The 25,251-nt window shown below is 36.8% G+C and overlaps 1 protein-coding gene and 1 long non-coding RNA gene across 4 annotated transcripts in view; one reads left to right on the top strand and one right to left on the bottom strand.

Annotated features, from left to right (window-relative positions):
• Positions 1–25,251, top strand: part of LOC139187339 (uncharacterized) — a 138,750-nt gene that overhangs the window by 33,802 nt on the left and 79,697 nt on the right. Inside the window, exon 2 of the long non-coding RNA XR_011570891.1 lies at positions 15,801–15,980. This is a non-coding gene — a long non-coding RNA (uncharacterized lncRNA). The remainder of the gene's footprint in view (positions 1–15,800; positions 15,981–25,251) is intronic.
• The window catches only part of SCN9A (sodium voltage-gated channel alpha subunit 9), a 165,120-nt gene continuing 152,912 nt past the window's right edge, over positions 13,044–25,251 (bottom strand). For all 3 annotated transcript variants that reach the window (XM_019971649.2, XM_070803876.1, XM_070803883.1), the window contains 3 exons: positions 20,598–20,702; positions 18,908–19,178; positions 13,044–16,026 (listed from right to left, as the gene is read on the bottom strand). In XM_019971649.2, the coding sequence (XP_019827208.2) occupies positions 14,834–16,026; positions 18,908–19,178; positions 20,598–20,702 (1,569 nt within the window). In that variant the 3' untranslated portion in view covers positions 13,044–14,833. The remainder of the gene's footprint in view (positions 16,027–18,907; positions 19,179–20,597; positions 20,703–25,251) is intronic.

Here is a 25,251-nt window from a genome sequence, read left to right as displayed (position 1 = left end):
AGAACTTCCAGATGTTCAAGCTGGATTTAGAATAGGCAGAGGAACCAGAGGTCAAATTGCCAACATCCGTTGGATCATCAAAAAAGCAAGGGAATTCCAGAAAATCATCTACTTCTGCTTTATTAACTACACCAAAGCCTTTGACTGTGTGGATCACAACAAAAACTGTGGAAAAATTTGAAGAGATGGGAAAACCAGACCACTTACTTGCCTCCTGAGAAATCTGTATGCAAGTCAAGAAGCAACAGTTAGAACAAGACATGGAACAGCAGACTAGTTTCAAACTGAGAAAGGAGTATGTCAAGGCTATATGTTGTCACCCTGCTTATTTAACTTATATGCAGAGTACATCATGAGAAGTGTCAGGCTAGATGAAGTACAAGGGGAATCAAGATCACCGGGAGAAATATCAATAACCTCAGATATGCAGATGATGCCACCAGTATGGCAGAAAGTGAAGAGGAACTAAAGAGCCTCTTGATGCAAGTGAAAGAGGAGAGTGAAAAATCTGGCTTAAAACTCAACATTCAAAAAACTAAAATTATGGCATCCAGTCCCATCACTTCATGGTGAATAGATGGGGAAACAATGGAGACAGTGACAGACTTTATTTTCTTGGACTCTAAAATCACTGCAGATGGTGACTGCAACCATGAAATTAAAAGATGCTTGATGCTTGGAAGAAAAGTTGTGACCAACATAGATAGCATATTAAAAAGCAGAGACATTACTTTGCAACAAAAGTCTGTCTAGTCAAAGCTATGGTTTTTCCAGTAGTCACGTACAGATGTGAGAGTTGGACCATAAAGATAGCTGAGCACTGAAGAATTGATGCTTTTGAACTGTGGTGTTGGAGAAGACTTGAGAGTCCCTTGGACTGCAAGGAGATCAAACTAGTCAATCCTAAAGGAAATCAGTCCTGAATATTCATTGGAAGGACTGATGCTGAAGCTGAGGTTCCAATACTTTGGCTACTGATGTGAAGGACTAACTTAATAGAAAAGACCCTGATTCTGGGAAAGATTGAAGGCAGGAGGAGAAGGGGAGGACAGAGGACGAGATGATTGGATGGCATCACTGACTCAGTGGGCATGAATTTGAGCAAGCTACAGGAGTTGGTGATGGACAGTGAAGCCTGGCATGCAGCAGTCCATGGGGTTGCAAAAAGTCAGACAGACTGAGTGACTGAACTAACTGAACACATCTTTTCTACTTATTGATACTTATAATTAACTTCCGTTTTCAACAGGTCTTCATTCCTACTAAGCTAAACCCATTAGCCCCCAAAGATCTCATATACTTACTGGGTTCAGATCTACTATTGAGAGTCTTTGTTCCTGTTAGAGCGTTCCATCTCTAGGAAGCAAAGCTTGTTTGTGAGTTAGTATCCATACTTCCTCATTGTTATTTTAGCATAAGTATCATAAAATTTCTTCCAAATCAGAATGAAAAATTCAATGAAGAGGGTGAAGTATCAGCATTCTTGAAATCTCAGGGTAGCAGCAGAAGGGGAAGAAACAGAAGAAGGGGAAGAAACAGCAAGAAGGAGGATAGGGAATAATGAAGAAGGAAATCAGAGAGAACAAAGCAAATATGGCACCGTTTGCTTTCACATGACAATGTTACAGAGATTGAGCTTGATTCAAACAATAAAGTAAGATTCTCAAGGAAGAAATTCAGTCAAATTCATGGAATCTTTCTGAATTCACCTTATTCTAAGAAGTCACCTTATTCTTTTCCTGACTCAGACTGGTTAACTTGTGGAGCATGACACATAACTGCATTTTCAAGCTTGAAAACGCTTTTATTTCATTCACCAGAAGATGGAGCCATTATATAAAGAATTTTTAAAATTTTCAGGCCAAAATTGATCTGCAGTTTCTCTCTTTAATATTTTCAACCATTTTATGCAATTTGAGTAAACTGAATGCCATTTTTCTTTAACAATGGACAGGAGGTAACATGTTTTAACCTCACATATACAGAGAAATAATATATTATTTTCCAAGTTTTTTTTTTTAAATACTACTCACTAATATGTACACAAAAGAAAAAGACAAAACAGAAATTAAATGTCATATTTAACTAAGTAAGGCAAACACTCAGTAAGCAGCAGAGACTGAGACCCTAAGGAGAACTTCCTAACTCATAGCTGAGGCAGTCTGCTGGGTCCTAAATCAGCACTGCAGCTAATGTCATTCAATACACACTTGAAACAAACCAGGACACTGTGGGAATGAGTGCTTTTCTCATGGGTCAGTTATAGGGGGAACACTGAGAGCTGTTTGCAAAGAATATGGCCTCTATGGATTAAAGCCAGAGCAACTTCTCTTGATTTTCAAACTTAGCCGCACATTAGAATCACCTGTGGAGTTCTTCCTATTTCTACAACACTCAGGCTGCACAGCAGACTAATTAAATCAGAATCTCTGAGTTTCAATCCAGGCATTGGTTTTAAAGTCCCCTTGTAATTCAATGTTGAAAGGTTGTTGTTGAATCACGCAAATACACCAGGATTCTTGGCCCCCGGAAGAGAAGAATTCAATCCGGGGCCAGAGACGAGGCTTGATCGCTCAGAGCTTTTGTGTAATAAAGTTTTATTAAAGTATAAAGGAGATAGAGAAAGCTTCTGACATAGGCATCAGAAGGGGGCAGAAAGAGTACCCCCTGCTAGTCTTTAGCTGGATGTTATATAGTCACTAGCAGTCTGTTAATGAAAGAAAGGAATGTCTTAAAATTCAGAATGGCACCAGGCCCCTCACCCATAAGATGCATTTTGGGATAATCTTGGCACCAAATGGTTTATCCTGGGCCATAAAATGATTAACTTGAATCTTGAAGAAGGGCAGACCACCATACAAATAGTTTCATTTACATAGATTAGGGGAACAATATCCATACTGGTTTGTCAAGTAGGTTCTGGCCCAAGAGGCGGAACCGACTTGGAGACAGAGTTTGGGGTAAAGGCATAATACATTAGCATAGCTTAAGACGAACATTTCCATAAGAAAAAGGCATTGGTTATCTCTAGGCTCGAGAATAGCTAACTTCAGGCAAAACCAGGTGTCATTATGGCAACACAATATTTTAAGAGAAACCTCCCTTTAAATTTGTATAGAGAAGGAAAAAATATCGCTAGTTTGTTTCCTCCTGCCGCTTAAGAGAGATAAAAATGTCTGACACTTGCAGGCTATTTCCTCTATTTGGAGACCCCTGGCCTTCCTGCCTGTTACCCTCTCAATGTGAAGTTTGAGAAACATGGTCTTGACCAGTGCTTTCCAATCTGTAATATGTATGCAAATTATTGGGTTATTATGTGGTTACTATATGCAGGTCAGGAAGCAACAGTTAGAACTGGATATGGAACAACAGACTGGTTTCAAATAGGAAAAGGAATACGTCAAGGCTGTATATTGTCACCCTGCTTATTTAACTTCTATGCAGAGTACATCATGAGAAACCCTGGGCTGGAGGAAGCACAAGGTGGAATCAAGATTGCTGGGAGAAATATCAATAACTTCAGATATGCAGATGACACTACCCTTATGGCAGAAAGTGAAGAAGAACTAAAGAGCCTCTTGATGAAAGCAAAAGGAGAGAGTGAAAAAGTTGGCTTAAAGCTCAACATTCAGAAAACTAAGATCATGGCATGCAGTCCCATCACTTCATGGCAAATAGATGGGGAAACAGTGGCTGACTTTATTTTTCTGGGCTCCAAAATCACTGCAGATGGCGACTGCAGCCATGAAATTAAAAGACGCTTGCTCCTTGGAAGAAAAGCTATGTCCAACCTGGATAGCATATTCAAAAGCAGAGACATTACTTTGCCAACAAAGGTCCATCTAGTCAATGGTTTTTCCAGTGGTCATGTATGGATGTGAGAGTTGGACTATAAAGAAGACTGAGCACCGAAGAATTGATGCTTTTGAACTGTGGTGTTGGAAAAGACTCTTGAGAGTCCCTTGGACTGCAGGAGATCCAACCAGTCCATCCTAAAGGAAATCAGTCTTGGGTGTTCATTGGAAGGGCTGATGTTGAAGCTGAAACTCCAATTCTTTGACCACCTGATGAGAAGAGCTGACTCATTTGGAAAGATTTAGGGCAGGAGGAGAAGGGAACGACAGAGGATGAGATGGTTGGATGGCATCACCACCTCCATGGACATGGGTTTGGGTGGACTCCAGGAGTTGGTGATGGACAGGGAGGCCTGGTGTGCTGTGGTTCATGGGGTCTCAAAGAGTCGGACACGACTGAGCGACTGAACTGAACTGAATAAAAAGCCTCAGCATCACCTGAGAACTTGTTAGAAATGCAAATTAGGGCCACACCCTGCATCTGCTTCCCCTCCACTCCTCTGTGGCTCAACTCAGCAATAAAAAATCTGCCTGGAAATGTAGGAGACAGCTCGATACAAGAGTCAGGAAGAACCCCTGAAGGAGGCAATGGCAACCCACTCCAGTATTCTTGCCTGGAGAATCCCACCGACAGAAAAGCCTGGGCTACAGTCCATGGAGTCACGAAGAGTTGGGCAGACTGATCGACTAACACTGACTGACTGACATGATCTTAAGCAGCAGCTTGACATTAAACCAAAATCCTGTTTGTTGTTGAGGTTAGGATTGCCTTCTTTGACTGCCTCTCTGTGAAACAAATGAGAAATGTGGTTTCTGAAGTTAAGCCTGGAATTGAGCTCTGGTTTTACCCCTTTCCAGATGTGTATTCATGAGCAAGTTACCTAAGTTTAAGTCCTTATCTCTGACATATGCCTATCCATTCACAGGCTGCTTTAAGAAAAGAGAGACTGAATTTGAAATCTCCACCCTGCTCTTGGCACATGCTAGCCAGCAGTGGTCTGCCAGAGCCAGCTTGGACCGGCTGGGGGGGCCTGTGGCGCCCATCTCCTCCCAACGCTACATCCTGAGACTTCAGGTTGTTTGCTTGAACTTTGTTGTTGTAGGAGTATTTATACTATAGGAATTGACAACAGGTACATACAAATAAGAGCTTTTTAGTCCTGAAGAAGAGCCAGTTAGTAAACATTCACCAGGACACTACTGGTAGGCATTCATTTTGTGGTTATTTACTCCTGAGGAGAGGTGATTTGCTTTTCTCTTGTGAAACAGAGTAACCAAACATAACCCAAATACGAGACAGGTGTGGGAGGATTTCAGGAAAGCCCTTCCCTGCTAGGCATTCCCCACCATATATTCCCAGGATTTCTGTGTTAAATTCACAGACTTGTGGAAAAGGTAACACTATAAGTAGACACTGACCTTTGCGTAATAGGAGTCCATTGGAGCTTTTCCTTTTGAAGCCAAACTGATGGAGTTCAGGCCTCAGAATAACCCATTGAACTAATTCTCACTGAGCCTCTGTTGGAGGTCAGACCTTCTAGGGTTAGAGAAGGCAAAAATAAAGAGTGTGTCTACCTCACATAGGTCTGTTTATCAGCTGAGAGGAGACAAGTCAACCAATGGATAAAAATCATAAGAATTTTAGGTAAGAGTAAATGGTGAGATGAAGACGGAACTTCAACTTGGTAAAGAGTGGCTGGGGCAGTGGGGTTACCTTATATAGAGTGTAAGGCAAGGCCTCTCTAAAGAGGAAACACCTGAGCTGAAATCTAAGTGGCTGCAGCTGGGTTCTGAATCAGAGGCACAAAGAAAAGGGGAGAAGAGCAAACACAAAGGAGCTGAGGCAAGAGTAGATTTAATGAGTCAAAGAACAGAAGGAAAGTCAGTGGAGCTAAGGCTCTGTGAGTTTCAGAAGTGGATAGTATGGCAGGGGGACGTGCAGTTAAGCAGGGCCCAGGTCATATCAGGCCCGTTATGCTAAGAAGTCTGCCCCTCATGTTAAGTGGAAGAGGAAGCTCTGAAGAACCTTAAGAGGAAGTAGGGCAATGGGGGAGAATTTGTGTGTGTGTGTTCGTAACCCAGTAATGTTTGGCTCGTTGCAACTCCCAGGTACTATAGCCAGGCTCCTCTGTCCATGGAATTCTCCAGGCAAGAATACTGGAGTGGGTTGCCATTCCCTTCCCGACCCAGGGTTCAAACTCAGGTCTCTTGCATTGCAGGAAGATTCTTTGCTGTCTGAGACACCAAGGAAGAATGGTTTGTTTAAATGAGGGTTTCAAAGGATCATTCTGTTTGTTCTATGGAGAAAAGATTGTAGGGAATCAAAAGTGGAGCCAAAAGACCAGTAAAGTGGCTACCAGAACAGATCAAGCCAAAAACAATAGTGGTTTAGACCTATGGGTAAAGGTGATAGAGATAAGGAGAAATGAACAGCTTTGGGGTATATTTTATAGCTTGAACCAACAGTACTTGTTGATGAGTTGGATGCCTATATAAGGGAAGGATAAAAGTATGCCCTGAGGTTTGTTTTTTTAATTTGAGGAACAGGGTAGATATTATTATCTATCAGCTAATTTCTAGTCTGAGGTCAATTTAAAAGAATGACCAGTCTAAATAATGAAGAAAAGAAAAACTTTAAGACACTGCAAGCTGGAGAAAAGAAGGCTGTTCATATTGCATTCTTTATTTCAAGCCATTCCTCAAAAGATAAATAATGAATGTGTTTATCGTACATCCAAGTTCTCAGATAGCTTTGTGTTGTTAGTGAAATGCAATTACAATGCAGTAGGAAAATGATGTTTCAGTGAGACCACCAAATAATTACTCTCCTCTAAAATAATTAAGACATTATCTAAATTTACAAACTTAAGTCTCAGGCTTAATGAGTCTCTTTGAATAAATTATTTTCCCCCATTTTCCTACTGCTTTATAAAAGCTATTTCTAGGTTTGCTCTGGGAGGCTTTAGAAATGGAGAAAAAAATTCTCTTGGGAGCCAAAGTATCATTAGGATGATCTTAGCTTTTATGACTTTCAGACAACATCACAAGAGATTCTTAAGTAGGATATCATTTCATGTCCATTTGAAAGTGAAAGTGAATGTCACTCAGTCGTGTCGGACTCTTTGGGACCCCAGGGACTATAAAGTCCATGGAATTTTCCAGGCCAGAATACTGGAGTGGGTAGCCTTTCAGGAAAGATCTCCAGGTGAGCTTCCTGACCTAGGAATGGAACCCAGGTCTCCTCCATTGCAGGCAGATTCTTTACCAACTGAACTATCAGGGATGCCCATAAGCTTTATATAAGAGCATAAATATGTATTCAGTATTACTATCAGAAAAGATAGGAACTGAGCTATCATGGAAGCCCATGTCCATTTAATGCTCAACAATGAGATGAACAGATATCCTGAAAAAATTCTAATATAAGATGCGTGTTGAGTAGAATTTAATAGGTATATTTTTGAATGCAAGACGAAGCTTGCAAGAAATTAAAGGAAATTTCTAAGAACCAAAAGAAAAGAAGCAGCGGGACACAGAGGAGAAAACACTGCAGCTGAGCTGCCTTGGAGGTTTGGTGGCTGATCTCTAACTCAGAATACTTTCTAATTGTTGATTCTTACTTTATTGAGGTATAATAAATATGCAGTAAGTGAAAAATCATGCAGTTCTAATATACATATTTATGCTCTTATGTAAATGCCACCCAGATTAAGATATAAAACATATCCTGTATTCTACAATTCTCCCTAATGCCCAAGTCAGTAAGCCTCCAAAAGGTTATTACTCTTTTGACTTCTATTATCAGAAATGAGTTTTGCCTGTTATTAAACTTTATAAATTAATTTATACAATGTATAATATTTTGTCTAGCTTCTTTAGCTCGTTATTTTGTTGGTGAGATTCTCTATGATACTGCATGTATCAGCTAGCTGTCCTTTTCTGCAGTGGATAGCATTTTGTTGTATACTCTACCACAGTATCCTTTCTGATAGAAATACTGAATCTGCATTTCTGAATTTTCATAAAAATTTCTTTTGATGATTATAAACACTCATTTTTGTGCATCACAAAATTTCCAGTAATAGAATACATATATGTTTAAACAGATATTGACAAACGTATTTTCAAAGTAATTGTTCAAATTTATATGTTTACTAGCAACGTATGCGGAGAAGGCAATGGCACCCCACTCCAGTACTCTTGCCTGGAAAATCCCATGGACGGAGGAGCCTGGTAGGCTGCAGTCCGTGAGGTCGCTAAGAGTCAGACACGACTGAGCTACTTCACTTTCACTTTTCACTTTAATGCATTGGAGAAGAAAATGGCAACCGACTCCAGTGTTCTTGCCTGGAGAATCCCAGGGACAGAGGAGCCTGATAGGAGGCCGTCTATGGGGTCACACAGAGTCAGACACGACTGAAGTGACTTAGCAGCAGCAATGTATGAGAATTTCTTTTGCTTCACATTTTAAAAAATTTATTGGGATACGGTTGATTTACTGTGTTGTGTTAGCTTCTGCTGTACAGCAAAGCAAATCAGTTATACATATACATATACCCACTCTTTTTTCTCCTTTATTTTTTTTTTAATTTTGCTTTAAATGCCTTACCTGCTTCAAATTTTTAACAAGACTTGTTATTGTCTGTCTTTTATATGTAGTCATTTTGGTGATAGTCTAATAATATCTCATGGCTGTTTTAATTTTCATTTGTCTGATGAATAACAAAACAAAAATTAAAAAAAGAAAAATACTGAAATTTCAATGCATTAATAAGGTAGTATTTGTTTGACATTTTGAAGTTTATTTTTTATACCTCTTACATGTTTTTTTCCTCCTTATATCCTTTTCTTATTGACTTCTTCTGTCTAAATAGATATTTTCTGGTGTTTTCATCGAACTACAGGCCTTTATATATTCAGTTGCCTTCAGTACATTTTTTACTTTGACCCATAGTAACTCAAATTCAACACACTCAAAACTAACTCTTATTCACTTTTCAATATTTGACTCTAGTCCACCCTTACTAGATTTAACTCATCTTCCTCGTGCTCCCATGGTACATTAGCACTGAACAACCATCACTGACTGATTCTTCTACGATACAGCAGATGCTGAATATTATCTGATAGAATTTATTTCTGAATCCTAAGAGTGAGCAGTACTTCAGAAAATGCATAATAAAGTGTTTGCCTTTAAAACTCCTACCACGTATTTATGTATTTTGGATCTAATAAGTGCTGGTCTCTTATAGATGAAGAAACAGGCTTAGAGAATAGAGTACATTGTTTAAGCTTATAGTCACATTGTTAGTAAGTGCAAGAAAGATTTAAACTCATGATACTATGTAATATGCTGCTGTTGTGTATATGGGTGGATATTTGTATTTTTTGGCAAATCTTAAAGGCATAAGATGGTATCAGACTCTGAAAAGCAGAGCTTAGATTTCTTTAAGTGCTTTCAATGATCTTGTAAAGAGGGAGAGGTTTGTTTTGTTAGTTTTAGCTCTGAAGATGACAGATACTGGGGGTAAACACGAGTTCTCTTACTCTTGGAGGAGATAACTGAACAGGAGGAAATGCTGATAAGGAAAAATGCTAATGGCATTTTCAGTCATTTTAAGCTGCCAGAATGATTCATTTTCCTGGATGTTCTTCTCAATCCTGGAAATTAAGAATTAATTTTATAGTAAAATGCTATGAATAAGAATTAGGTATCAAAATTCCACAGAAAACATTGGTTTTCTTAAACATCCTGTGAAACCCACAACTATCATACTTCTAAATATCTTCTTTTGACTCGCTTGAAGAGATTAGTAAAGACGTAAGTTTCTTGTAATCTCCCTAACAACTCAGCCTGTCCTGATATAGTGGTTCTAGTTGATGAATTTAATAAAATCAACTGTGTTAAAAGAATAGAGGAAACAGAGGTGGGAAACGAATTCCTTCATGCTTCATTTTCCTGCCTAATTTATTTTATTTTATATATTCATCTTACTCTAACCACTGGTTTGGAGTCACCTAATTTGGTTCTGATACTTGTAAGTAAAGGAAAAGATGTTTCTCTCTAAGGAATCACACATTGTCCATTTATTTGAGAGGTAATGGGTCTGCCTCCTACAAACCACAGCCAGAGTACCACTTAAGAGCCAGGTTATAGGCAGAAAGGGATCTGGGAGGTAGCCAGGGAGAAGAAAAGAAATAAACGATCTACTTTAGCTTCATGATACTAAACCACAGCCTACATGAGAAATCTGAAGAATAACTGCAGGTAAGAAGTGAATGTGAGCAAGCATAATTTAATCATTTTCACTGAAATAAAGTTAAAACTTCACTTAACTCTCATGCCAAGAGCTACAAGAGACATGATGAGCTTGGTCTAAGGATGTCAGTGCTTCCATAGGAAAACAAAGCCCTTTGACTTGAACTAAGCTAGAAAACAGGGACTGGCAGACGTGCAGTAAAAGAATTTGCACAACCTCCAGTCACTATTTTTAAGTTATGCCCAGAATTATGAAGCTTTTGAGAGTGGAGCATCCAGATACTGTCTTTCAAAGTATCATGAAAGAAAATAGTCTATAACATAGGTTATAGAAGAAATAGTAAAATAGAATTTAACAAATAGATGATTTATAATGAATGATAATATAATATTACACTCTGATATTTACATTCAGATGTCATCATCATGTTTGTCTTTCATGAAAGTGAGTGTTGGCAGTTCTAAAACTCTGCAGAAAGACCAAAAGTAGATGGGGTTTGGGTGGCTTTGCCAGAAGGTTGGAAAATGTCTCTTTTCTGTAGTCTCAATTTATTAACAGTCTTTCTCAGACTTTGAGTTGCATTCTTTCCCTTCAATAAATTATAGAAATTTTCTCCAGTAGTTCTCTTTTCAATTTTCCCTGGGGTTTATGCAGTGAAAATCAATTCTATTTAAATTTCTCTAAGGTCTCTAAGGTTCTCTAAGTACATTCTGCCTGGGTTGAAATATTCCCATTGGTGCCACCTGCTAGTTTGTACAATACATAGCTTTTTCAGAATGGTTTCTTTCACTTAGCAACATGGTTTGTTTTTGCTTTTCTTATTCTTGTAGGCCCATAGAGATATCCCAAGGTGTTGCTAGTCACTGAGTGGAAATTAACAAAATACAAGTCATATTGTCTTGCACAAAATACAATGGAAACTAGCACATGCTAGCAAATATCACATCTGGAAGAGGAATAATTTTTCCTCAATGCTACTAGGTTTTCAAAACTGTTAATAAGCTCTGAATCTTTTCTATATACTTACTACCTATAGTTTCATCCATGGCTTTTTTGCATTTAAATTGCTTATGAAAAATAAATTTGAGGGTCAAGCTAAAGCACGTGATACAGACATGACACAAGCTTCCTAAATCTCTTAAAATTGGCTTTTTCTTCTGGGACAGATTGTCAATATGGGTATCCAATTACACAACTTTCAGAATAATAGACAGAAAGTACAGCATGTTTCCCCTGTTGCTTGTTTACAGCTCTCAACTAGTCATGTGTTTCACCCCACGTGCATCAAATTCTGTTGCAGCAAAGGTCCCCTCCACTCTAATCAGTACGCAACCTTTCCCTCCCTTGAAAGAGATTTTAACTATGTACTCTGCAGCTCCTTTTGCCTGGGTTATGGTGTAATGTTAAAGGTTATTCTCACAAAAACAGAAAATACATGCAAACATGATTTTATTTTTTGATGACTTTTATTTTTAGATTCTATTACAATGTGCAGGTCTCAAGTATAACTACAATATAATTTATGACAAACTCAAACATTTTGAGCATTCATATATTATGAAATTTATAAAGAATTCTATGTAAACAGCATTATTATATTCATGGCTATTCATTTATTTTTATGAAGCAACTCAATTATTTTCCTCAAGAATATAACATAACAAACCACAGTTATTAAAAGAAATTGGTGGCCTCTATACATAGGTCCTAAACCCAAGCCAGTTACTTGGCCATTCTAATTTAGCTGGCCCACTTTCATCATTCCCATTAACATTTCTCTGAAATTGCTATTTAGAACTGCTTTATTTACATATGCATTTCCTCTTAACTTTTGAATAAAGCTATCAAAATTCTATAAAATCATGCTGAACATTTAGAGTTGAAGTTTTCATCAGTTAGCATTTAGAAACAGCCAACAAGTTACTTACATCTTTTGCAAACTACGTAACAGTCAAAAAGATAAAATGAGATTCTCCCATGTTTATCTCCATTGGATGAATGGATTTGTGTTCAAATCTGTTCCCTGCCACTTTATTCCAATTTAAATTGTACAGTGTAACTATCATTTTATATCATTAGATTAAATGTGTTCAATGATAGTGTGACTTAAATATTAGCATGACAGTGCTGAGAATGGTATCTTATTATTAGTACCAAACAGTAATCTGTATGAAAAGAGAAGTCTAACTTCCCTTCAAGCTTGTAATATATTAAATGAGCACTTGGTTCCAAAATATTGTTATTAATTGATAAAAAGTTACAATTAGACATTCCTGGGAAAACATATATATAAAAAAAACTTAACCATGTTACATTAAAAAATTATAGTTCAGCATGAAATGGAAGTGCAACTGTGTAATTCTTTTTTTGAAATGCTTAGAATAAATTGTGTTGAGGAACAAGTTGCTAATATTTTTTTTCACATAAAAATCAGGCAATGTAAAAACATGAATAGTAAATCACACATAAACCTTCCCACATCTTTTCCCACTATATTTTATAAATACGCAAAGTACAGTTATATGGATTTAAAATGATGAGGATAAACTTCACATTTAAGGTAATATTAATTTCTTAATTTTGTGTATTAAAAAATCTTACAAAGGTAATATATTTTGCATGGTTCTCTAAATTGGTCAAAACCTATTTTCAACAGACTTAGCAGGGAGGTGATACAATGCTCTATATAGTCTAGGAAAACACTGCATGGTATCTTATATAGTAAATAAAAAAGAGGCCCAAATAATGTAAGATGAATGATTGGTAAAGAATCTTTGGCCCTAGGTTTAATTTCATTCATGCTTTAGGACAAATGTCTAGATGTGATAATCTCCTTCACTAATGCTGTAAAACACATCATACTTTAGAAATATTCTAGGTAGGAAGTTCTGTGGAGATGTCGCTTTCTTTGTTTTTGTCTGTCTTTCTCATTTCTGTGTTTTTTTTTTTTTGCCCTTTGCCTTTCATCCTCTATCTGTACTTCTTCATCTCTATGGGTATGCTTAAATCTCCTTTATTTTTAACTAGCCAAAAGAACAACAACAAAAATGTTTTAAGCACTTAATATAGAAATACAGTTTATGTTCTTTTTTCATTGAGGAAAGCAAATGAATGAAATATTGTTGTATATATTTGTTTTGAAACCTCCCACAAAATCTTCTAAATAAAATTACTTTCCACTTTTGTAACTCAGTTTTTGCCTGTGCATGAATAACTTGATAGAAGAATGATCTCACGTTCCTGGAATAAACTCATAAAAAATGCATTATGGCTATTTCTTTTCAAGCCAGTATTAACAAGTTTTTTTTCTAAACTAGAGATATAATCCTTGATAGAAGAACAACAGCAGAAGCAAAATGAATGTGTGTTTGGTAAACTTTAAGCTCAGGGTACATTATTGATGGATACATAATATATCTCATAGTCATAGAATTTTAAGGAGAAAGTGACATCCTCCTCATTTTGTAGATGAAAGAACAAAGGTTCAAGTGGATTACTAGAACCAATCAGGCAAGCAAGTTGGCAAGAATCCTGGTTGAATGCCATTTCATTCTTACTACACACAAGTTTGTGTTGAAAGCCTGCCATGTAGTACGACTTGAAAGCTTGCCATACACATTCAGGATATTATGCAGGTGAAATACTAAATACTGTGCCCAAGTCATTATCTGCTCAAACATGTATCATGATATCAAATATCTTTCTGCATATCTGGAAGCACTCCACTGAAGACAGTATCAGCTTTGCTCAGTGCTGAAGAATGATTCAACAATACTGCATGAGAAAGCAGAAAACTGTGACAGAAATGATAAGAGTTGGGTCGTTGCTGGTATTTTTGGAGCAGCACAGTCCGGTATTACAGTATATAAATTAAAATGGATAAAGCTTTCTTTAGTTGCTTATTTTCTCAATCATGTTCATTTTTTTCTTTCAAGGAACGTGATATGTACTGAAAATAATTTTTCATGTTTCATGATTACTGAATGAACAAACAAAGATATGGAAAAAGGCAGCCCATGAGCACAATATTCTAAAGGTAACTTATCCTAATCGGTATATGCATCATGATAAACAAAAAGCATTGGTAGAACTGACCAGCCTACATGTCACATGGCATTTAGTGGGCACATATAAATTGGTTTTCATGTAACATGGATAAATTTAAGCACCTCAAAATATAGAATGACCTTTGGACATGGATAAAAGAGTCTTGCCCCCTAATAACAAGATAACAAGATGTTTTAACTGAACATTCATTACTGGTGCCTTCTATCAGAGCACTACATTGAAAAGTCAAGGCAAAATACTTTTGTAGATATCCAAATGTTAGGTATTGGTGTGTGTGTGCACGCACACATGCCTACATGCATGGGAAACATGAATGTTTACAATCCTGTGAAAAGATGACAAGGCAGATGTGAATATTTTCTACAAGTTTTTCTGATTTATTAAAAGTAAATAAAATTAAATCACCTCTGTTTGCTGTAATCAATAATTCCTGTACACTCACTCTTAACAATTCTTAGAGATACATTTACCAATGTAAAAATAGCCATCTGCTAATGCTGCCCACCTATGTCAGAGAATCAGAGCTAGCAAATGCACTGACTTTGAGAATAAATTGATAAAAAGAGATTTGGCATAGACCTCCTCAAAAGAGTCTTATTAACACAAATATATCACCTTCACAGGCTGTAAACAATATATCAAAAATGAGCTCTATTTTTTGCCTTCCTTGCCATCTTTCCCTTTGTCTTCCTTTTCTGTTTTGTCTTTTTCATATTTCTCTCTGTCTGGTTTTGTTACACTATCATAAGAAGGTGGAGAGACAGTGGATGGAGTTGCACCTGTTTTTTCTGGACTTGAGTTCTCATTAACATTATCAAAAACCATATCTTCTTTATTGGGCAAATCATCATCTCTGTCACCATCTTTGATGTATATACTTGATATATTTTTGACATTTTGCTGTAGGCGGTAACGTCTGTAAGCACGCTGAATGACTGTAGCAGACACATCCTCTTGCTTTCTTTTTAGTGTAGTTGTGATGGGCTCATAAGACACCTTAGAGGGATTTGCAGACATGAACCTTTCTTCCATCTGTGAACGAAGAGAGTCCATCTCTCCACCTTCCCCCAAAACACGCTTTGTAAAAGCAAATAAGATGTCGAGGCAGTGGATCCTGTCCCCACTGACCATGGGCAGGTCCATGGCAATGAGCTGGACTTTGTTCGGTTTTGCTATGAGAAGAGGAGGATCCAGGGCAGCTGCAAAATCAGAGAGTTTGCTATATTCTATAAATTGGGTCGCGTCTGGATCAAACTTCTCCCAAACCTCATAGAACATCTCAAAATCGTCCTCACTCAGGGGCTCAGTACTTTCTTCAGTAGCAACACTGAAGTTCTCCAGGATGACAGCAATGTACATGTTCACCACGACCAGAAATGATATGATGATGTAACTGACAAAATAGAATATCCCGACAGATGGGTTCCCACAGTCTCCTTCAACTGAGCTTCCAGGATGAACTTTTTTGGGGTCACAGTCCGGTGGTTTACTGTTGAGGATAGGTGCCAGCAATCCATCCCAGCCAGCAGAGGTGGTAATCTGGAACAGGCAGATCATGCTGTTGGCGAAGGTCTCAAAGTTGAACATGTCATTAATTCCAGCTTCCTTTTTAACATAGGCAAAGTTGGACATTCCAAAGATGGCATAGATGAACATGACCAGGAAGAGCAGGAGGCCGATGTTAAACAGCGCAGGAAGGGACATCATCAAAGCAAAGAGCAGCGTGCGGATCCCCTTGGCCCCTTTGATCAGACGCAGGATTCGGCCAATCCTGGCAAGACGGATCACTCGGAATAGGGTAGGGGACACAAAATACCTTTCTATCAAATCTGCCAGAAACATACCTGGTGAAGAGTGGAGGAGTAAATGGTAAATATTTAAATATCTATGCTACAGAAAATTATGACTCTAAATAGTTTTATGTGCCATTTTATCTCTTGTGATTTCAGGATTTTCATTTTATATTGAAGACAATATTATAACAATCCAAGGACTGAGCAATCCCACAGTAAAATGGCTAGCCTTAACCACTGTGACTTTTTTTTCTACTTTAGTAGGTTTGTGAACCTTATATTTTTTCATGCACAGTTTTTTAATTTGTAAGGGTAGAAAAATTAAAGTCACATAGTAAAATGCTAAAAAGAAAATATAAATCACCTGAAATATCAACCAACCATTAACTGCTGTTAGTATTTTGTTTAGGATCACTCCATTTTTCTATGCAAGCACACAAACATATACAAATGTAAGCATGATAATAGAAGGGTTTTTTGGTCATCTGTTTTAGTTATTTCATCATATGTTATGGAGGTATTTCCATATAAATGACAACAGAACAATTCCCTATAGTTGTATAATGTTGTGTCAAAGTCACCATATTTTGAAGAATTTTATGCTGTTTCCAATTGTTTTGATTGAAATGAATATCTAAGCAGGTATATTTTTTGCATGAGCATTTTTTGATAATAATAGAAGGTAGGTGAAACAGTGATTTAAATCTTTGTTATATATTGCAAATCTACCTCCAAAAAGTTTGTAGAAACTAACTTTTATAATGATAGTCTATGAAAGTGCTCCCACTTCATATGCTCACCGGTGCTGTTTTCTTCTTTGTAATTTTACCAAAAATATCTCTGTGATGTTTGAAACATCTCAGTATTGTGGCATTTTTTTGGGGAAAAATAATCCACATTTTCTTAATTTATTGGACATTTTGTATGCTTGTTGACTATTTTCAACTTTCTCCTTTTGGCCTAGTCTAGTTTTTGGATATTTTTCTGTTGGGAGATTTACTTCTTATTGATTTATGAGGAGTATTTTTTGTGTGTGTGGTTTTTTTTTTTTAATTTAAATTTATTTATTTTAAATGGAGGCTAATTACTTTACAATATTGTACTGGTTTTGCCATACATCAACATGAATCCGCCACGGGTGTACATGTGTTCACAAGTACTAATCCTTTGTTAGCCATAAATGTTACATTAACAATTTCCTTGTTTTTAACATGTTTTTCAACTATTTTTTCTTTTAATTTGGTGGCGGTAGTGATTCTTCCTCCATAGAATAAATATTTTGATTTTTATGTGGTCATATCTATTATTTTGTCTCAAGGGAGTTGTTTGTCATGAATAGAAAGGGCTATTTAAGCTCATGGTTATAAATCTATTTCTACTAGAATACAATTTTACACATCCATTAATCTTGATCCATGAGATCTTTTAACTGAGTAATTTAGTAATTCTCCATATATTGAAGCTTAAATTAGGATTATTTATTTGAATCTATTACTTCATCAACGTAAAAACAATCTTTAATATCTGGCAATGTAAGTCACCCCTCATTACTCTAATTTTTCTTCCAGATGAATTTTAGAATCATTTAGATTTATGTTGCCAATTTATTATCCCACTCATATTCTCATTGGGGTAACACTGGATTTAGTATTTAAACTTTCTTTTGTTTCTGTTAGTTTTCCTCATAGAAGTCTTATACATTTCTTATTACAGTTATTTCTAGGTATTTTCCTTTATTTTTACTGGAATCATGAATCAGATTTCCTTAGATATATTTTCTAATCTTTTGGTCCACATAAACAATTATTAACATTGGTTCATGGTTCATGCAATTTAAAATCTGTACCTTCTGAACTTTAATTGAATCCATTTTATTGGTTGATTCTCTTGCATTTTTAGAGTACCACAGTAAGATGTGAAACTGATCATTTGCTCCATTGTTTAAATATATGTACCTCTCCGTTTTCTCATCTAATTGGATCAGCCAACACTGTTACAAAGCGAAGTGATAGAGGGATATTCCTTTCTTCTTCCTAAGTTAAGTGGAATGCTTCCTCTCTTCTGCTTGCTGTTAATGTGTGATTCCTACCTAAATTTTAATTTTTCTTTTATTTTTTTCAAAAATTGATTTTGAATGCCTATTCTAAGTTGCAGTACTCAATATGGCAGTTTTAGATTATAGTACTTTCAACCTTTCTGAGTCTCCTTGTTTCAGCATCTCTAAGTGAGTTTGTATTAAATAATCTCCACAATCTCTTCTGTCTAAAATTTATAATTATAAAAATAAATTCAAACCTAAACTACTGGGAAAGGCATGTACAAATAATGAAAAACAAGATGACAGGAAAACAGCTATGGGAATGAAACAAGAGGAAGTATAAAATCAAATATTGTGATTCACAGACATGACTGTGGTTGGCTGAAAATGATTACAGACTTGACAAGTATGAAGCTGTAAGAAATGAAGCTGGCATTTCTTCATACCTTAACTTCACTTTGATTTCAGGGAGAATTTTCAATCACCAATATTCTGGCTAGTTATATTATCACTAATCAAGGGATAGTTCTCATATATGCAAAAACTAGAAATGATTTCAGATTCTACATTTAGATTTACATTGCCAGTTTACATTGGTCTAAGACACATCTATCTACTGGCACACTTGCTACGTTTGTGAAGGGTATCCTGGAAGTCAAACATCAAGGGGTATTATGTGCTTCCAACAAATAGAAAATGTATCCTTCAGGTTCATAACGTGAACCTAGGAATTCTGACGCAGATGTTTTTGTTTAGTTTTGCTTTAAAGGTTACTTCATTTTTTTTCAGTGTTACTCAAAAGTAGGTTTATAGTCATGAATTCAGAAACTTCTCTGAATACGTGTGATGTTTAGTTTGACTCAGAATTAAAATCTGATTAATAAATGGTCTTACCTACAATGGAGAGAATTACAACCACAAAATCAAAGATGTTCCAGCCTACAGTGAAGTAGTAGCATCTGAGGGAGATCAGTTTCAGCACGCATTCTCCAGAGAACAGGATAATAAAAACCACATTGATCCAATTTAAAACTTCAGTCACGTAGTCACTTTGTCCCTCTTTTTCCACCATCATGGTTACCATGTTGAGGCAGATCAGAACCATGATGGCTATATCAAAAGCTTGGTTTGTTACTAGGTCAAAGATACATCCTTGGAATTTGTTCTGCAAAGAAACAAAAATGATAGGAAATTGTACAGTAAATTTTCAAAGTAGTATCCATAAATGATTACATTAACAAAACAAATTTTAAAGGTACCTGTCTTCAAAACTTGCATAAATTATCCTTGGTTATAAGATCTTGCTTTGTTTAAGGAATATGATTAATGGGCTAGATCTAAGTCAGAGTACATGACAACTTGCTGTTGACTTTCAGTGTACCAATTCTTCAATTAACCTTGTAAACTAACATTTGCTTTTAAGTCTATCCACCCTAGTATGTCATACAGGAATTGCCAGGATCACAAGGTAATTTTTTTACTAAGAAACTCTCAGAGACAAAAAAAAAAGAAAATCTCAGTTCCATTACCTACAGTGTTTCAAGGTAATAAAATGACATCTCTAAATTTCTACTTTGTCACCTTATTTTGACTAATGTGTTGGCATCATTGTCTTACACTGGTATTACTGCTATAATATCAGAGATGTATACTTTCCTGTCTCTTCCATGTATAGAATATATACTTCCAAACATATCCATATTTAACATATCACTTTTCTTATCAATCTCACTGAACAGTACTGTGCTTTTCATGAAACTCAATTTCAAAATCACTTTATTGGTTACATAAGCAAGTTTTAAGACACTCTATCAAGATCAAGTAGGGTACTGAGAAAATTAAATACTAGAGCTTTAAATTCATAGATTATGGTTCTGTAGGTCTGGATGAAACCTGGCCATGTGTCCATTTAAAAAGTGCTGGATAATCCTCATGTAGGCAGCTGGTACTAAACATATTCCCATTTTTAGGATGCTCTGTCTTCAGCCACAACTTTGCTCTACAGTGTTATACAAAACAGAAATTGAGATACATAAAATGCGTTTAAATTTATTTTAACTATTAGAGGAATACAAACTATTTAACTGCTAAGACTCACTATTTACACCTGAGCCTATTCTGGTCTTTGATCTTATGGCAGGATAAAGTTTAGATTCATGACCAGTCTGACTGCTTCCCTGGTGTTCTGTCTGTTGTAATATCAAAGGTCTACAAGGTTGGTTTCACCTGACTAAAGACACCTATCACTACATGCTGTGACTACATCATAGAGTCATCAAGATAATCAAATTTCAGTCAGAAGTACATTTTATTTTGATTCTCTATAGAACATTTGTACTAATAGTAAGATGTACAGCTAATGTAGAGTAAAAGCATATATAATTATTTTTTCATTTTTATAGAAAAGGAAAATATATGAAAGACTATTAAGAGCTGTGATAGTGTTCAAAATACATATATTCAGTTTTATAAGGACTTTTCTTTAAAATGTTAAAATTATACATTCATGTTTAAGAAATAATTATACATTAAAGATGAATTAAAATAATTTTAAAATTTACATGCTAAATATAATATTTTTTACCCCTGGCCGAGGTATTGGCTTTTGTGGTTTCTTGGATCCCAGCTTTTTCATTGCATTATAATATTTCTTCTGTTCTTCTGTCATAAAGATATCTTGACCTCCAAGGTAAAGAAATAAAAATAAATCTAGTTAAAACCAGAATCATTTTCCAGATATTCCTTCAGGTGATTATTCAGGTTAAAAATGTATTCATACAGAAATGAAATGTGTTTTCACTTCAGTAGCACATATATTGGAGAAGGCAATGGCACCCCACTCCAGCACTCTTGCCTGGAAAATCCCATGGATGGAGGAGCCTGGTGGGCTGCAGTCCATGGGGTCGCTAAGAGTCAGACACGACTGAGCGACTTCACTTTCACTTTTCACTTTCATGCATTGGAGAAGGAAATGGCAACCCACTCCAGTGTTCTTGCCTGGAGAATCCCAGGGACAGGGGAGCCTTGTGGGCTGCTGTCCATGGGGTTGCACAGAGTCGGACATGACTGAAGCGACTTAGCAGCACATATATTAAAATTGGAACCATATAGAGATTAGTATGGCTCTTGAAAAGTATTGCATACTTCTGGTGACAGATGGTGACACATGTAACTAAAGTCTTATGGTAATAATTTCACAATGTATGCAAGTACTGAATGATTCTATTGTACGTGCTGTGTGCTGAGTCATTTAGTTGTGTCTGACTCTGTGCGACCCTATGGACTGCAGCCTGCCAGGCTTCTCTGTCTGTGGGATTTTCCATGCAAGAAAACTGGAGTTGGTTGCCATTTCCTCTTTCAGGGAACCTTCCCAACCCAGGCTCTAACCATCATCTGTTGTCTCCTGCATTAACAGGCAGGTCCTTTACCACTAGTACCACCTGGGAAGCTAATATATTGTTATATGTTAATTACACTTCAATAAAATGAAATGTATCTTATTATGTGCAAGGTAGCTATAAATCAAATCTATCTTAAAGGATTACCTACACATAGGGACATGACTCTCTGTATGTAATGTAATATGCATAATATATAACATATATGGATTACGTGAAATAATAATTGGCTCACTTATTTTTTAGTAGCCTAACTTGTTTTGTTTTAAATGATATGCTGGTATCTCATTTTATCTGCTACTTGTCTCATCAGGCATTTCATTGTTAAATAACAAATATATCAGGAAGAGTGATAAGAAAAAAAAGTAAGTAATAATAAGTTGGCTAATGTTTACTTATTAGCCATACTGACTCATAAATAGTAGGGGCAAAAAGTAATAATATTTTTGTATTCACTTGTATTCATTTTATCATACCATATTCCTTTAGCATACAAATGAATATACTATATATGTTATGATAACACATTGATAAATAGTGTACACACACAAATATATTTGGTATACACATAGTACATTTATTTACTTATTTACTAAAAAAAACTTTCATTACCTCTTTAATTCCAAATAAAGGAATTTCAACATAAACACTTTATTGGATATAAACAATATACATAATAGAGTTTTAGATGTTGAGAAAATTATCAATACTCTAGGGTTTCTGACTTGAAGGACTTTCTAATTGAATATACAACATTTAAGATTCAACAGTAAATAAAGTAACATCTAAATAAAGTTTTTGATCCTTTCTTCACTGTAGAAGTCTAAATCTCACACAGGAGACCTAGAAGCTTTGCCTATTCTTTTAAACTCTGTTGATTTCTTAAAATTATCTACAATTTATACAGATTCATGCACATTCCTCATTGACCTGAAATATAAACTTTAAGTTATGGCATAAATTAGCACAATCCATGTAATTAGGAATTGGGGGGGAAATTTATAGTTCTGAAATCTTTCCTTTACTTGTAGGGTCCTGGAGTTAAAGGTGATTTGGATATGGTTTCCCTTTGGTTTTCCTGGATTGCATTTTCTTATCTATCAAATACCTAATGAAAACCAGTCTTCCCTTTCTGTCTTATGTGTTTTAATTTACATGTCCTCTAATTGATACGCAGTCTTTGTGTAACTTTGGTATTCATTTGATCTACTGATGTACAAGAAAGAACTTTCAAGATAATGTCAAGAGAAACCTAAACCCTTCACTGTCTGGTGACGAGGGTTGAAAGTGAGTACATGCTAAGTCACTTCAGTCATGTCGAACTCTTTGTGACCCTGTGTGCTGTAGCCCACCAGGCTCCTCTCTTCATGGGATTCTCCAGGCAAGAATACTGGAGTGGATTGCCATGCCCTCTTCCAGGGGATCTTCCTGACCAAGGGATCAAACCCATGCATCTTATGTCTCCTACACTGGCAGGCGAGCTCTTTACCATTAGTGCCACCTGGGAAGCCCAAGGGTTGAATATCATAGCCTATTAACTTATAATTACATGTCTTGTCTTCCGTTGACGATACCCTGGTTGTCAGTATAATGAAGAGCGGGATGAAGCTAAGAGGAGATTACAAAACACTCCAGTAGAGAAACTCGTGTTGTAATTTTAATTAACCATAGCTTATAAAGACCCTGTGAAATGCATCCCTTTAAAACCTAGGTGGCAGACATTCTGTAAGTCAGGCTGGTCTTTACATGTTATGTCAAAGATGTATTACATAGCAGTTAAAATCAAATCCCTTATGATTATACAGTGGAAGTGACAAATAGATTTAAGGGACTAGATCTGATAGAGTGCCTGAAGAACTATGGACAGAGGTTTGTGACATTGTACAGGAGAGAGGGATCAAGACCATCCCCAGGAAAAAGAAATGCAAAAAAGCAAAATGGCTGTCTGAAGAGGCCTTACAAATAGCTGAGAAAAGAAGAGAAGCAAAAAGCAAAGGAGAAAAGGAAAGATATACCCATTTGAACGAAGAGTTACAAAGAATGGCAAGGAGAGATAAGAAAGCCGTTCTCAGCAATCAATGCAAAGAAATAGAGGAAAACAATACAATGGGAAAGACTAGAGATCTCTTCAAGAAAATTAGAGATACCAAGGGAACATTTCATGCACAGATGGGCTTGATAAAGGACAGAAATGGTATGGACCTAACAGAAACAGAAGATATTAAGAAGAGGTGGCAAGAGTACACAGAAGAACTGTACAAAAAAGATCTTCACAACCAAGATAATCACGATGGTGTGATCACTCACCTAGAGTCAGACATCCTGGAATGTGAAGTCAAGTGGGCCTTAGGAAGCATCACTACGAACAAAGCTAGTGGAGGTGATGGAATTCCAGTTGAGCTATTTCAAATCCTAAAAGATGATGCTGTGAAAGTACTGCACTCAATATGTCTTCAAATTTGGAAAACTCAGCAGTGGCCACAGGACTGGAAAAGGTCAGTTTTCATTCCAATCCCAAAGAAAGGCAATGCCAAAGAATGCTCAAACTACCGCACAATTGCACTCATCTCACATGCTAGTAAAGTAATGCTCAAAATTCTCCAAGCCAGGCTTCAGCAATACATGAACTGTGAAATTCCAGATGTTCAAGCTGGTTTTAGAAAAGGCAGAGGAACCAGAGATCAAATTGCCAACATCTGCTGGATCATCGAAAAAGCAAGAGAGTTCCAGAAAAACATCTATTTCTGCTTTGACTATGCCAAAGCCTTTGACTGTGTGGATCACAATAAACTGTGGAAAATTCTGAAAGAGATGGGAATACCAGACCACCTGACCTGCCTCTTGAGAAATCTGTATGCAGGTCAGGAAGCAACAGTTAGAACTGGACATGGAACAACAGACTGGTTCCAAATAGGGAAAGGAGTGTGTCAAGGCTGTATATTGTTATTCAGCTTCTTTATTTAACTTATTTAACTTATATGCAGAGTACATCATGAGAAACGCTGGGCTGGAAGAAGCACAAGCTGGAATCAAGATTGCCGGGAGAAATATCAATAACCTCAGATATGCAAATGACACCACCACCACTTTCGCAGAAAGTGAAGGAGAACTAAAAAGCCTCTTGATGAAAGTGAAAGTGGAGAGTGAAAAAGTTGGCTTAAAGCTCAACATTCAGAAAACGAAGATCATGGCATCTGGTCCCATCACTTCATGGGAAATAGATGGGGAAACAGTGGAAACAGTGGCAGACTTTATTTTTGGGGGCTCCAAAAACACTGCAGATGGTGACTGCAGCCATGAAATTAAGACGCTTACTCCTTGGAAGGAAAGTTGTGACCAACCTAGATCACATATTAAGAAGCAGAGACATTACTTTGCCAACAAAGGTCTGTCTAGTCAAGGCTATGGTTTTTCCAGTAGTCATATATGGATGTGAGAGTTAGAATATAAAGAAAGCTGAGCACAGAATTGATGCTTTTGAACTGTGGTGTTGGAGAAGACTCTTGAGAGTCCCTTGGACTGCAAAGAGATCCAACCAGTCCATCCTAAAGGAGACCAGCCCTGGGTGTTCATTGGAAGGACTGATATTGAAGCTGAAACTTCAGTACTTTGGCCACCTGATGTGAAGAGCTGACTCATTTGAAAAGACCCCAATGCTGGGACAGATTGAGGGCAGGAGGAGAAGGGGACGACAGAGGCTGAGATGGTGAATGGCATCAGTGACTCAATGGACATGAGTTTGGGTGGGCTCCGTGGGTTGGTGTTGGACAGGTAGGCCTGGCATGCTGTGTTTCATGGGGTCGCAAAGAGTGGGACACAACTGAGTGATTGAACTGAACT

This window comes from Bos indicus, chromosome 2 (genome assembly GCF_029378745.1).
Source record: "Bos indicus isolate NIAB-ARS_2022 breed Sahiwal x Tharparkar chromosome 2, NIAB-ARS_B.indTharparkar_mat_pri_1.0, whole genome shotgun sequence".
Classification (NCBI taxonomy): Eukaryota; Metazoa; Chordata; class Mammalia; order Artiodactyla; family Bovidae; genus Bos; species Bos indicus.
This window is presented reverse-complemented; position numbering and strand designations above follow the sequence as displayed.